Source organism: Meriones unguiculatus, chromosome 8, assembly GCF_030254825.1.
Source record: "Meriones unguiculatus strain TT.TT164.6M chromosome 8, Bangor_MerUng_6.1, whole genome shotgun sequence".
Taxonomy (NCBI): domain Eukaryota; kingdom Metazoa; phylum Chordata; class Mammalia; order Rodentia; family Muridae; genus Meriones; species Meriones unguiculatus.
In genome coordinates, this window is record NC_083356.1 from 51,822,314 (window position 1) to 51,834,851 (window position 12,538).

A 12,538-nucleotide genomic window follows, 5' to 3' on the forward strand; every position below is an offset into this window, starting at 1 on the left:
CTAACCCAGCCACCAGTGACATATGTTTACCAAATAATGAAATCTCTGCCATCGTTTTTACACCGAGGTATTCACATATGTAAATCTGTGGGTGCATACAAATTACCTGTGATTTCCTTCCTTAATTAAATCAAAGTATAATAGATGTCTGGGATATATACGCAACTACTGTAGTAACACATGTTCCATTCTAACGACGTGGGCATCGATGGAACCCAATTCATTACCCTCTCGGTTTCTCCTAAAGCGACGCGGACCTTCACTTTAAAACACTCCTTTAGCATGCTTCTGTGTTCTCATTCTGCAATGGAGAGCTCACTAACATAATATTTCTTGAACTGCTTTTGCAGGCAGAATTGATCTGTTCGGGGGGAAAAAATAATCCAAGCCCTGAGATTTCAGATATTGTGGGGAGTTTATCATAGAGCAGAGATGGGCTTTCAGAGGCTCACTGGTGCTTTCTGGTGTAGGGTGTAGGGAGCAAGATTTAACGTTAATTTTGGTGGAGGGGAAAAAAACGCCAAAGAGGAGACAGAATCCGGAGTAGCGGAGACTCTGTGCCCCCGTTGGAGAGATGGTTGAGTCCTCGTCAAGGTTGCTGTGGTATCCCAGAAACACCATTCACTCCGAGCTGTGACCGCGCACCAACAACAGCAACAACTCTACTGCGCTGGGCTGAGGAGCCAGAATCCAGAGCTCGCGAATAATATGAAAGGGAGCCGCAACGGGGAAAGCAGAGCAAAGGAATCCAAACCCCGGGAGCCTGGCACTCGAAGATGCGCTAAATGTGGCCTCCTAGACTTCATCCTGAAGAAGAAAATGGGGATTAAAAGTGGATTTACGTTTTGGAACCTCGTCTTTTTATTGACGCTGTCTTGTGTTAAAGGTAGGTTTGCTTTCGGGGTATCCTCTGCTGTGGATGGAGATGGGCTGACTTGTCGCCTGAGAGAGGCTAGCAAGCTTAGTTTGCAATTTGCACGGATAAAATAATCGGGATAATACTGATGAAGGAGTTGATTCACAGCTCTTTTTCCTTCCCTCAGATAGGAAATGCATTTTGCTTGCCAGATTTGGCGTTCAATGCGGTGATTGAGCTTGTGCTCAATAAATATTCTTGCAGTATGCTCAAACGAATACGTGAGTTGGTTCCTATAGCCTCTAACTAGTGGATATCCACGCAAAATTTTCCTGCAAGACTTTTTTTTTAAGTGGTGAGGATTATCTTGATTTCTTGTGGAATCAGTGAGGTCTGATGCTTTGCACAGATTTTTTTTTTTTTTAAGACACTGGCGTGAGTGCTTTTTAACCATTTCGAACAACAAAGTTGCTAACATGTTAGAAATGCATGGGTTTTAAATGCATTTAAACTGAGCTTTCTCGAGCTTGGTCACACCAACATGAATGTCTGCATACAAATTTGAATTATTTCTACGTGGCTTCCTATGCAAGGAGAGATGTAGGGGAGCTTCTTTGACTACCCTGTAAATCGGCTTGGTAAAAAATAAAAAATAAATGAATTAAAATGTGGCTGAATTAGCACTAAGTGTAAATATCCACCTTTGAGGATGAATGAAGGTAGGAGGAAAGTCATTAGCAGCTGACCAAAAAGAAAATCCCCGGCAAGTCTCTGCGTTCAGACAGGTACAATGAGCGTCACATGCACAGACAAGGAGTGGGGGCTGGTGGGATGGAAAATTTATTCCTAAGCAGGAAGGGAAGGGACAGTTGGATCTCTGGAGAAAGAGCAGTCGGGAGGACAAAACAGACCCACAGCTATTCCACAACTTCTGCGTCCCACTGCCCCTTAATTGCTGCAAAGAGGTGTTTATGACTCATGCCATCATTTCTGAACAATCACTTCTCCATCTTCGCAGCAGCTCCAGCAGACACGGGGGATACAGCTTGTGGCGGAGCTAGGAGCTAGTTAGTTGCCTGTGCTTTGAGGGGTGGAGGGGCAGTTTTGGCCCAGGCGCACCAAGGCTATCGGCACAAACCGGGCGCTTCTTCCTTTGTAAAGGAGTGCCTCTCTGAACCGCAATCGGGCCGCGTCTCTATGAAACACTTTATTGTCCAGCTTGCAGCTGGCTGTCCCCTCGCAGAAGGCAGCGCATTTGCATTCAGTGGATATGATAATTCATCTTCGGGGAGGAGGCAAGTGGAGAGATTACCTCTTCCTCGGCGATGACCAGTGATGGGTGGTCTGTTCCGAATTTTAATTGGCATCCCTAAATGCCAAGAAGTCTCCCCTCGTCACTGTGACAGCAACTGCTTTGTAACCCCAACCTACTATTTAGAGCGGTGTGTGTGTGTGTGTGTGTGTGTGTGTGTGTGTGTTCCCTGGGACTAAAATGCCCGTCCGAAGAGACGCATATGTAACTAGCCTACCTATGCCGCAAAACCCGGTTCAGGTTGCTTACAAGGGGTTTTCGTAGTCGGGCGGGTGTGCGACGAGAGACACGTCTCGGCTTAGTTTCCCTGCCACTCGGAGTGGGTGGTTAATGGATGGCCCTGGGGCTGCCTGCTAGACACGCGCTCGGCTCCGCGTGAAGGAGTAGCGGTCAGCCAGCGGCAGCCAGGGCTGGGGCAAGAAATGTAGAAGTGTCTCCTTCAAGAAGATGACCGAGGGTTAAGTGCGAATTTTCATGAGGTACCTGTTGAGCCAAACCGTTTCGGGGGCACATTACAAGGAGTGAGTTGCCAAAGCCGGCAGAGCACGTCAGCCAGAGAAACGCAGAGCTGGGCCGCCTGCAATTTCAGCTGTGGCTGCCAGCACCTACCGTATTTTACGAAGAAAATGCGCCACAGGAAAGTAAAGGAATGTTAATTTGCTTTGAAAGGCACTAGCAGTGGGAGACACCTCTCCTCCACCCCCAACTGCAACTCCTACGCTTTGGAGAGAGATAATCGACTCCTTTGAGTCTAAGCTTTAAGGACTTTGGGGAGGCGTTGAATGTCATAGTCGTCTTTGGTTTTGACCAAAATCAATTTTGCACAGATCATTAAAACCCTTTCAATGGTAATAAAGTTCTTAATTGCCATATATCTGGCACTTGGGAGATAAGTCTGACACTTCATACCTTGGAAGGCTATCCTCAAATTCCGACCAACTTGCATGCGTTCTGTGTTTTATAAGCTCTCGCCAAGACCCACTGGTGCCCATTTTGACAGTGGCTTGCTTCTCCTGTTTAATTTTTAATTTCACCTAGGTCTCAAGGTTTTCCTAAAATGAGATTGCTGCACTGTCTCACACGTTGTGTACTCTCTCTTTTGTTGTTAATCTCTCTTTTGTTTCTCACATCTGATTCCTTCGAGTTACTTAGGCCCGCAGAAAAGCATACAGTGTCTCTGAAAATCCTAACATACGCTAAAGTGAGGGGTCAGGAAATCCACGGAGCACAGGCTTTTCTGAACCTCACACCACAGTTCTCGCTCTTGGCTACAGTTTTTTTTTTGTTTTTTTTTTTTTTTTTTTGTTTGTTTGTTTTTTATCCCTCAACCCTCTCAGTTTTGAGTGCAAGAGTAATGACAAAAGGTTCAGGGGAAGAAAACGCCTCATGATGAAAGAAAAAGTGTCCTTTTGTAGGCCTGAGAGTCTCTGGTGGGGCTCTTGAGGCTCAAAAAAACCTTCTTAGAGCATTTTATGTCCACCTGAATCACCTGAAATAAAAGGGCTATGCCTGATGCCAAACTGGGGGCAGTGTTGCAGCTTAGAGTTCATTCTTACCTGTGTCTAATTCTAGCTGATGGGGAAGGAGGGGAGAGGGGAAGAAGGAGAGGAGAGAAAGGGGGGAAGGGAAATGGAGGGAGGGAAAGAAGGAGGGAGGGGAGGAGGGAGAGAGAGAGAGAGAGAGAGAATGAAATACATCCTCTAGCTGCATGGTGCCTGTTTAGATTTCTTCCAGAAAGAAATTGTGACTCCTAAGTCTTGCTTGAGCTCCCTGCCCACCTACCCACATAAAGAAACACTTCTAGGGTGTTTTCTCATGTTCCTTCTCAAAGGATGGAGGAGGGGGAGCCATGGAGGCACTGACTGTAGCAGGTGGAAGGCTTCATAATGTGCCCCTCACTCTCCCCCCAGGTGCATTTAATGAGATTTCTGCTGGACTTTGGACTTCAGGAAGCACGCACCTTCCTGCTTGCTATGGGACTTCCGGTACATAATGACAAAGTCACAGGACATAGAGCTGTGCTGGAGGGAGGACTGCATACCAGAAACCCCTTCGTTTCCCGCTGGCTGGAGGCCAGTGTCAAAGCAGCAGGGTAGAGCTAGAGCTGTGCTTTTCCTTAATTCGCCAATGCCAGGGTAGTCTTTCCTGAAGCTCCCAGCCAGGTTAATGTCGGTAGGGACTGACAGTCTCATTCTTCAGTCTTAACACTTTCATCTGCCACACTAGGAAAAAAGGAAGGAAGGAAGGAAGGAAGGAAGGAAGGAAGGAAGGAAGGAAGGAAGGAAGGGAGGGAAGAGAGGAAGGAAGAAAGGATGGAAGGAAAGAAGGGAGGAAGGAATGAAAGCAGGCAAGCATATTATTTTGAGAGAGCTTGTCAAAGTGATGGGGAACCATATGTTGCCTGCACAAAATAATAAAAACAGCAAAGAGAATTCACCAAAGTCTCCACTGTCTCCACTCTTGTCCCAAGGTTAGCACCAGTTAGCCACCTGTTGGAAGGTAGTGATCTTTGTGTATAAGAGACTGAGACATGATTCTGAAGCCTGCCACAATTTGGATAGATATATCTCCTTTCCATTCCCTTTGTGAATATTTATTACTTTTTATTAAAATCAAAACTCTTGAAGTTGAAATTTTCATAAACTCAACCAGGTTGAAAATGGGTGCCTGACTCGTCTGTGTGCCTGTGCATGTGTTTGTGTGTGTGTTTGTGTGTGTGTGTGTGTGTGTGTGTTGCTAGCAGGCAGGAGGATAATGAATTATATATAAGAGCCGACAGTGGGCCCTGAGAGTAGGAGTGTGTACTAAATCGAAATGCGTAGCTTTGTGGTTTAACGGCATGTTAATTTTTCCTATGTTCCAGACTGTCTCTGGCTCTGATAGCACAATTGTCTTGAGATAGGACAGAGGTAAAGAGAAAAAGGCAGGTTTCTCCTAACAGACTCCAGTCGCTGGCCTCACTCATACAACTTCTGTAAGATGCAACACCTCTAAGAGATCTGAAAGGTCTTTAGGGAAGATAAAGAATGGAGACTTCCCTAAATGAGCTTCTGTGAGATCTACCTTCCTACAATTGATGTTTTGGAACAAAAGATCACAAGGAGAGTTAACTCTGAGATTAAAGCACAGCAAAAATTCAAAGCAAGTTTTACAGTAACTGTGAGTGTGGGGGACAGTGATGAGGTGGTAGAGAAATAAAACAGCACAGGTCATCTTAGATCCAAAGGTCTAAGGTCCCTGCTTTCTTGCTATGACCAGGTGATTGTTGAAAGATTGCTCTGAAGCGTTCTGTGCAGTGTGTAAGGAAAATAAAATGGAGATTCTGTGTATACCACTGAGGCAAGAGGAGAGTTCTCTTTTTCCTTAACCCCACTCCTTCCTGCAGGCTTAGTACCAAAGCATTCCTAAAGCCAGTACAACATTTATGCCCTGGGAGAGTTTCAATGGTTCCTGAAATTCTGATCTGAAATTTCCTGGATAGCTATCTCCTTGAAAGCAATCAGGAAAGCCCACTTGCAATCCTCCACTTTCTGGAAAGTTCTGTGTTGCTGGAGTCAGGAGGCAATGCCCTTACAAGGCCTAGTTGTGAGAGTGTGTGAGAATAATAAAGAAGCAGCTTTCAGCAGCTTGAAAAGGACATACCAGCTCCCTTGAGATCGCTCAAGGAGAAACAGGAAGAATCACTGGATATATTAAGTCCTTAAAGGTCTCGGACTTCCTTGCAGTAGCAGTTGCTGTTGCAGCTAGCCTTTCTGTCTGCTGGGTGTAGCTGCAGGAACTTGAAGGAGACAGATCCGGTATGGACAGAAAGCACTGGCAGAATGTGGCATATTCGTGCTTCTGAAAACGGTAGAACTATTCTGTGATTGACAAAACAAAGGGCAGATGAGGCAGCCAACAATGGCTTTGTGCTCCCAAGGAGACAAGAGCCCTGAAGTAAGATGTTTGCTAAGATTTTAAACGAAAATAAATGTGTGTTGGATGCCTGGAGACTGGGACTGGCTGAACATCCCTTCTTTGCTATCTGAAATCCTTTTTGTGTCCCAAGAGATGAGTTCTTGTACTTATCCTTCACAGGTTTAAGAAAATCTACCAAGTGTCAAACACTTCAGTATTTTATCTATTTGGAGTTATCTTTTGTTTTTGTTTTGTTTTGTTTTGTTTCTGCAGAGGACACTTATAATAAGTTCCAATATCTGGTATAAGAAAGTTTATTTGTTAGGGTGGGTGATTGGACATGTAGAAAGGCAGACAGAGCCATGAGGGCAGAGGACAGCAGACATAGTGCCTCATGTAGCTCAAGCTGCTCTCACACTGTGTAAATGTGGACTTCTTTGAATTCTTGATCCTCTTTCGCTGTGGCCTACTAAGGCCACATTGCTAGGGGGAGGTGATCAAAGAGCAGGCAACTGAGCTCATGCCAGTGACTGCCCCTGTTCCCCTTACTAAGGATCCCTGATGGAGATCAGCTGCCATGGGCTACATCTGAGCAGGGGGTATTCTCCATGCAGGGTCAGAATTCTTGTACTTTTTGCCTGGATATGTCAAGTGCTGAAGTTGCAGACATATACTGCTATGCCTGGCTGCTGACCAACAATTTTAAACTGAGCAGTGTTCCTTCTGAGGTAACTGGTGCTTTAGCAGAATGACTATTTGAGAAAATACATCATCTTTTACTTGAATTTCCAGATTTCAGGGATGAGAAGCAAAACTAATTGCAAATGAAGAGATTATGAAAAAAAAAGTGTGTGAGATGCAAACAAAACGTAACAGTATTTGATGCTCTTTACATATATAATAAAACTTAACTTTAGGTATCTTTTTCTCCTGTTGCCTTCTTCTCTCCTTTTGCTCATAGTGCAGTTTAGAGATATGATGAGAATTACCTTTTTAAATTTCGATGAGGTGTGCATGAGGGTGAAAGAAAGGAACCGTAGCTGTAGACATTGTCTTTTTACTGAGCAGTAGGTGGTTCAGGGTGGACTGCAGCCCCGTCTACTACCTAACACACAGAATGTTGTCAGTATTAGTTTTCCCATCAGGCTGCTGCTTTTATCTGGAATAATAGCTTACCGAATGTCATCCACAAAGATTAACTTCTTAGATATTTTCCAGAATTCACCATCGTAAGATTCCTACAGGCAGAAAATGCATTTCTGGCTATCAGGCTGCTGGTTAGTGCTAAGGACTTCTCGGGGTTAATGTTTCCACCAGAAGGCAGCTGTCCCTCCACTGTATTCGGGATCTCTCCTGAAAGGTCTAACCTCCTAACTTCAGCACGTGAGTCTTACAGATGTATGTAAAGAATGTCAAGGGCTTCTGATGGCATTCCTTATCACATCTGCACTCTCTTGTCTCATGAGCACGTTTACTACAGTGCTTTTCAAGGCTTCTCTAAGAAGGAGTACCAGCATTCTTTAGAGACCTTACTGCATGACAAGATGTCAGGTTCTCATCAGCAATCTACTGATTCAGGTTTTACGGGAGATAGGCGCAGATATTTGTGTTTTTAACAAGCCAAATGGTTAATTTTAATGCTTTCTGAAAGTTAAAAAAATGTCTCCAATAAAGTAAAACAAACAAACAAACAAACAAAATACCAAAGGCTATGGAGCCACATACACACAAGGATTTGAAAGTCAGACAATGCCAATGCAATGGAACACTGTTAAAAAAAATTCAAAGTTTCTAAGACTTAGCTGAGCTGCTCATATCTTTCTAAAAAGCTTGTATTTTCAGTGGACTTATTTAATCAAGTGACTTATGTGAATCAAGTATGTAGCCAGGCAGAACCTTGTGTGTGCGAAGCAAAGGATCATCATGTTTAACACTGGCCCTTAACATTCTCTCAACATGGTCAAAAAGTCCAGTGTCCTCTCACAGTTCTTACTTCACATTGACTAGAATGGAGGCTGTCCCACTCCCAAGCAATATTCTGCAACCCCTGTTGATCAGATGTTACCACTTAATTCTCTGGGTGGTCAAGGGAGGCCACAAATATGAAAAAAAAAAAAAGTTAGCCAGACTTCAGGACTAATTTCATCTGCTTATTCTGATGTGGATTAATTTGAATACCAGTTGACTAATGGGCTTCTATGGGCTTGTCTATTCATTGTGATACCAATGATAATATTCATAGAACTGAAAAAAACTTTTAAACATCAGAAAGGTAACTGTTCACATATTACAAATAAGTAAACATACACAGAAAGTACCAGTGAATTTTACCAAGGTGACAATAGGCATTAGCGCCTGACATGAAACGGCTTTACTGGACATTAGAGACCATGTTCAATGATTTTTATTTTATAGCTTTTCAACCTTAGTTCAGTTAGCTTATCTGGTACCAACTAAAATAATCAACCACAAAACTTTACATTTAAGCATCATATCAACTAGAACCACATAAAACTGTGAATCATTACCTATTTGTAGTTTAAAAAAAAGTATAAGAAATGGTAATTACTGCTTAGAAGGGGACAAAAGGAGATAATTTATTGTATGAGAAATTTTTTTTAATACTAACACAAGGTCAAATATATGGCTCAGTGGATAAAGGGACTCGCTGATAAGACTGTTAACCTGAGTTCATATCCTGGGACCTATATGCTAGAGCAAGAGAAGCAACAGCTACAATTAATCTTGTGGCCTCAACTCAGGTAATGTGGTTGTGGGTGGAGCATACACACAGGCATGTTAAAAAATACACATAAATAATAATGTAATGAAAATTGAAACAATATATGTATTAACTAAATAATACTATTTTCTGAAAATTTTATTCATTATTGGTCATAGGTACATAAATAAATTCAATTTATAGGATAACGTCCATGTATTCTTAAAATGTTTCAACTGTCTTTGTAATCTGGAAACAATTTATTCTTTGAAATGTAAATCTACAAAATCAATTCTTAATTTTCTTCAAGGATTTTATTAAGGTTAAATCGTATCACATGAGAACCATAAATCATTTTTAGTCTGCATTTTAACATGTCCAGTTTTATTCTCCTTATTTATACGAGAACAATATTGTCTACTACTCTACCTTAGAAATAACACATTTTAGAGGTGTTGAAATTTCATGAATAATCCAATATTGTTGTTTGGTCATCCTCATAGTTGCTGCATGTGGACCATTTCCAATTTTTATTTTCAGATTTGAGTAAAAATTGGGAGAGCAACAACTTTTGCCAATTTGTGAAGTTGAAATATACAGAAAGTGAGTGAAATATATACAATTAACAAGTTATCTCCATGAAATCTGGCTTCATAATTGTCAATATAGAGTGCTCTTTCTTTGCCATACATTAGCAATTTTAAAAGACTATCTATAGTGGAGGGTTTTGAACTAATAGAACAGAGTTTTTAAACTTTGAATTACAAAGATGGTCAGCTAGCACTCCAGTTAGACTATCAGACTCACTTTTGGATGCTGGGGGCGGGGCTGGCTTATAGAGAGGTGGAACAATGTTTCTAGGATAAATATTTCTTTGTACTGATCCTGTGTGGTGCCATTTATGTAGTATCTTCATCTCAAACAGTAGCTCTCCTCCTATTTTAGCCCTTAACCTCAAACAAGCAGCCATGAGAGAGCTCTTATCTCATGGGTTCAAATTATTATCTTAATTTACAAACTATACTTTCCCTACCACGAAGTCTGGACAGAATGCTCTTAGCTCACAGGTTAGCGAAAAGAGAAACTAGGATCAAACCCTCGGAGCATTTTCAATGTCTAAGACATGTAGATGGTTAAATTAATAGTTGATTCTCGACAGTTTTAAGGGAAATCCTGGGGCTCAGAGAAATTAATTTGTGAGAAAAGTTGGAACCACAATCTTGTCTTACATACGCAGCCACTCTGCCATTACATTAGCAGGCAATTCCATCTCTTAGCTTCCTACTGCTTTTACCTAACTTGCCCTAGTGAGTTGCCTCAGTGTCAGTGCAACAGACACGGAAGGTATTTTCCAATTCTATAAACAATTATTAGGAACAGATTTCCAGTATAATGCCTGAGATTTCTATGTCTCTATCAAATGAAAAATCTAGCACAAAGGTGAAAGAAAAATAGAATTAAAATTGGTAACTCTGATATTCACAGTGATCTTGAGTAAAATTTAGGATGCATGAAAAAGGATGAATAAATTATGGATTTGCATATACATCAATTTATTAATATAAAATAGTAACCAATTTAGCATAAGATTTGAAAATTAGAGTTACTCATTTTTCATATTAAGATCCTATCAAGTTCTGTAGAGTTGTACAAATGGAAACATTTCTAAACTCCATTTAGTATGTTTTCGACAATTTATTTACAAGGGCTAATGAGTTTTTTCAGGACTTTAAAAATATCAATAATACAACTCCATCCACAAATATATCTCATCCTACAAGGGTAGTCTTACTTATCAACAACCAGTATAGCTGTATACATTCACACAAAATTAATTCCATTTCCTTCACTTTCTCTCAATTTGGAGGGGTCTCATGGTTGTCTAATTTAAAGCTCACTGGTTTGTGACAGAGCAGCTACTTGGAGAAGAAAACGGTTATGCCTAAGCCCAAATATCGACCATTTGAAAGGCAAGGCTTTTTGAAGGAATCCTGTTAGAGAACACAGATCCAAGGCAGTAAGAATGCAGGCAATGACAATCTCAACAGGAAAGAACAACTTAGAAATTACATGGCACACTTAAGCATCATGGTCATTATAAAAATATGGTCTAATTTCATAGGGCTGTTCAAAATAGGCATTTGGTTGTGAAGGTAATAAGTTGTGTTTTTAGATCAACCATTTATTACAATTGCACTTTCTGAACTCTATAGTTAAAAACTCTCATTTTTGTAGATATATATTTAGAAATGTCATTTTAAACACACTTTTAAATGTTAAGGTTCAAACTAGGCGTGGTAGCATGCACTAAAGTCCCAGCACTAGGAACACAGAGGCAGCCAGAACTCTGCAAGTTCAAGGAAAGCCTGAGAGATGGCTGTAAGCTCAAGGCCACCCTGGTCTACATAGTGAGTTTCAGTACAGCCAGGATAAAATAAAACAAAACAAAGAAAGAAAGGTGACTCAGAAAAGTTCTTAACACCCTTCCTAGAGCAAATCAGAGAAGGTGCTTTCTGAATTTTGTCTTCCTCGTGGGGACACATAAATTTTAAGTCACTTTTATGAATAGAATAGTGCATTTTGACACGTGCTTAGGCTCCACAGAATCTGGCAAATGTCATGCATGAAGATGCAGTGATATCTTATATTCAGCTGGATTTTTGTGACTCTGTATGTCAACATTCCATTTGATGCTGCAAGTGTACTATCAACCGAGTTCGCCAGTTTAAAATTTGATGATATTATACTCATTTACTGAAATTTTAAATTACACATTAATTTGTGATTTCACTTTCATGAACTTGATGAGGAGGTAGGGGGAAGCAGAATTATAAAAAACAAAAACAAAAACAAAAGCAAAAACATTTGACATTCTTGTCCTCTTCCTATTTCATCATTAGTGTTAGAAAACAGAACTATCAGCTGTTTACTCTAGTTTCTCAAAGAATTGTTTTTATTTTTTTAAATAAGAATATCTTATCTAATTGCATTATTTGTTTACACTATGGAGAATGTCTTATTTAAAAGAAATCTGAGAAAAATAATGTTAATATTATTATTTTCTCATGAAATTGATACCTACATGATTAATTCTATCAATGGAACCAAGAATTCAAAAACATAATTTTACAAGGTATTTTGCTATGAGTTTTTATTATGGACAAGTGAATATAATATTTGTCTCTTGTTAGTCACTTAAAATGTAATCAGATATTTAGGGAATTGTAAATTTTTAGATATTAAATTTGCTTTCAGTTTTGAATCAGTCTTTTGCACAAACAAAAGCAAATTTTGTAACTGCATTTGCAAGATACAAGATCAAAGTGAAGAGACCTGGGAAAAAGAAAGGCAACTGGTAACTCCTCCCCTGACAGCCCCTTAGGAGTGACTGGCCTAAGCCACCTAGAGGAAACGCTAGGTTTTCACATGTGTGGACACACTTAGAGCTAGAGTATCTGTTCTTCTTCTTCCCATTTATTCTTTTGGCTGATGCTTAACATAAAGCAGCTGAACTAATCTCAGTGTTTTGTGTAAACAAATGTCCATCCAGCGAATGTGTGTGCCAACCTCCAGCTTTGTGTTCTAAGATAATGAGAAGATGAACTCTCTTAAATGAAATTTGTAATAGAAATGCTCATGGGCCCATGCTAAGCAGGCTTGACTTTTTATCCAATGCTTACTTGTTTTACGTATACGAATGTTTGACATACATAGATGTTGTGTGCACCACATGCATGCAATGCTCATAAAT

The 12,538-nt window shown here is 40.6% G+C and overlaps 1 protein-coding gene across 1 annotated transcript in view; it reads left to right on the forward strand.

Moving 5' to 3' along the window:
• Nucleotides 1-277: 277 nt before the first annotated feature.
• Nucleotides 278-12,538, forward strand: part of Csmd3 (CUB and Sushi multiple domains 3) — a 1,323,831-nt gene continuing 1,311,570 nt past the window's right edge. Inside the window, exon 1 of the mRNA XM_060389430.1 lies at nucleotides 278-886. Coding sequence (XP_060245413.1) covers nucleotides 709-886 — 178 coding nt within the window. The 5' untranslated portion in view covers nucleotides 278-708. The remainder of the gene's footprint in view (nucleotides 887-12,538) is intronic.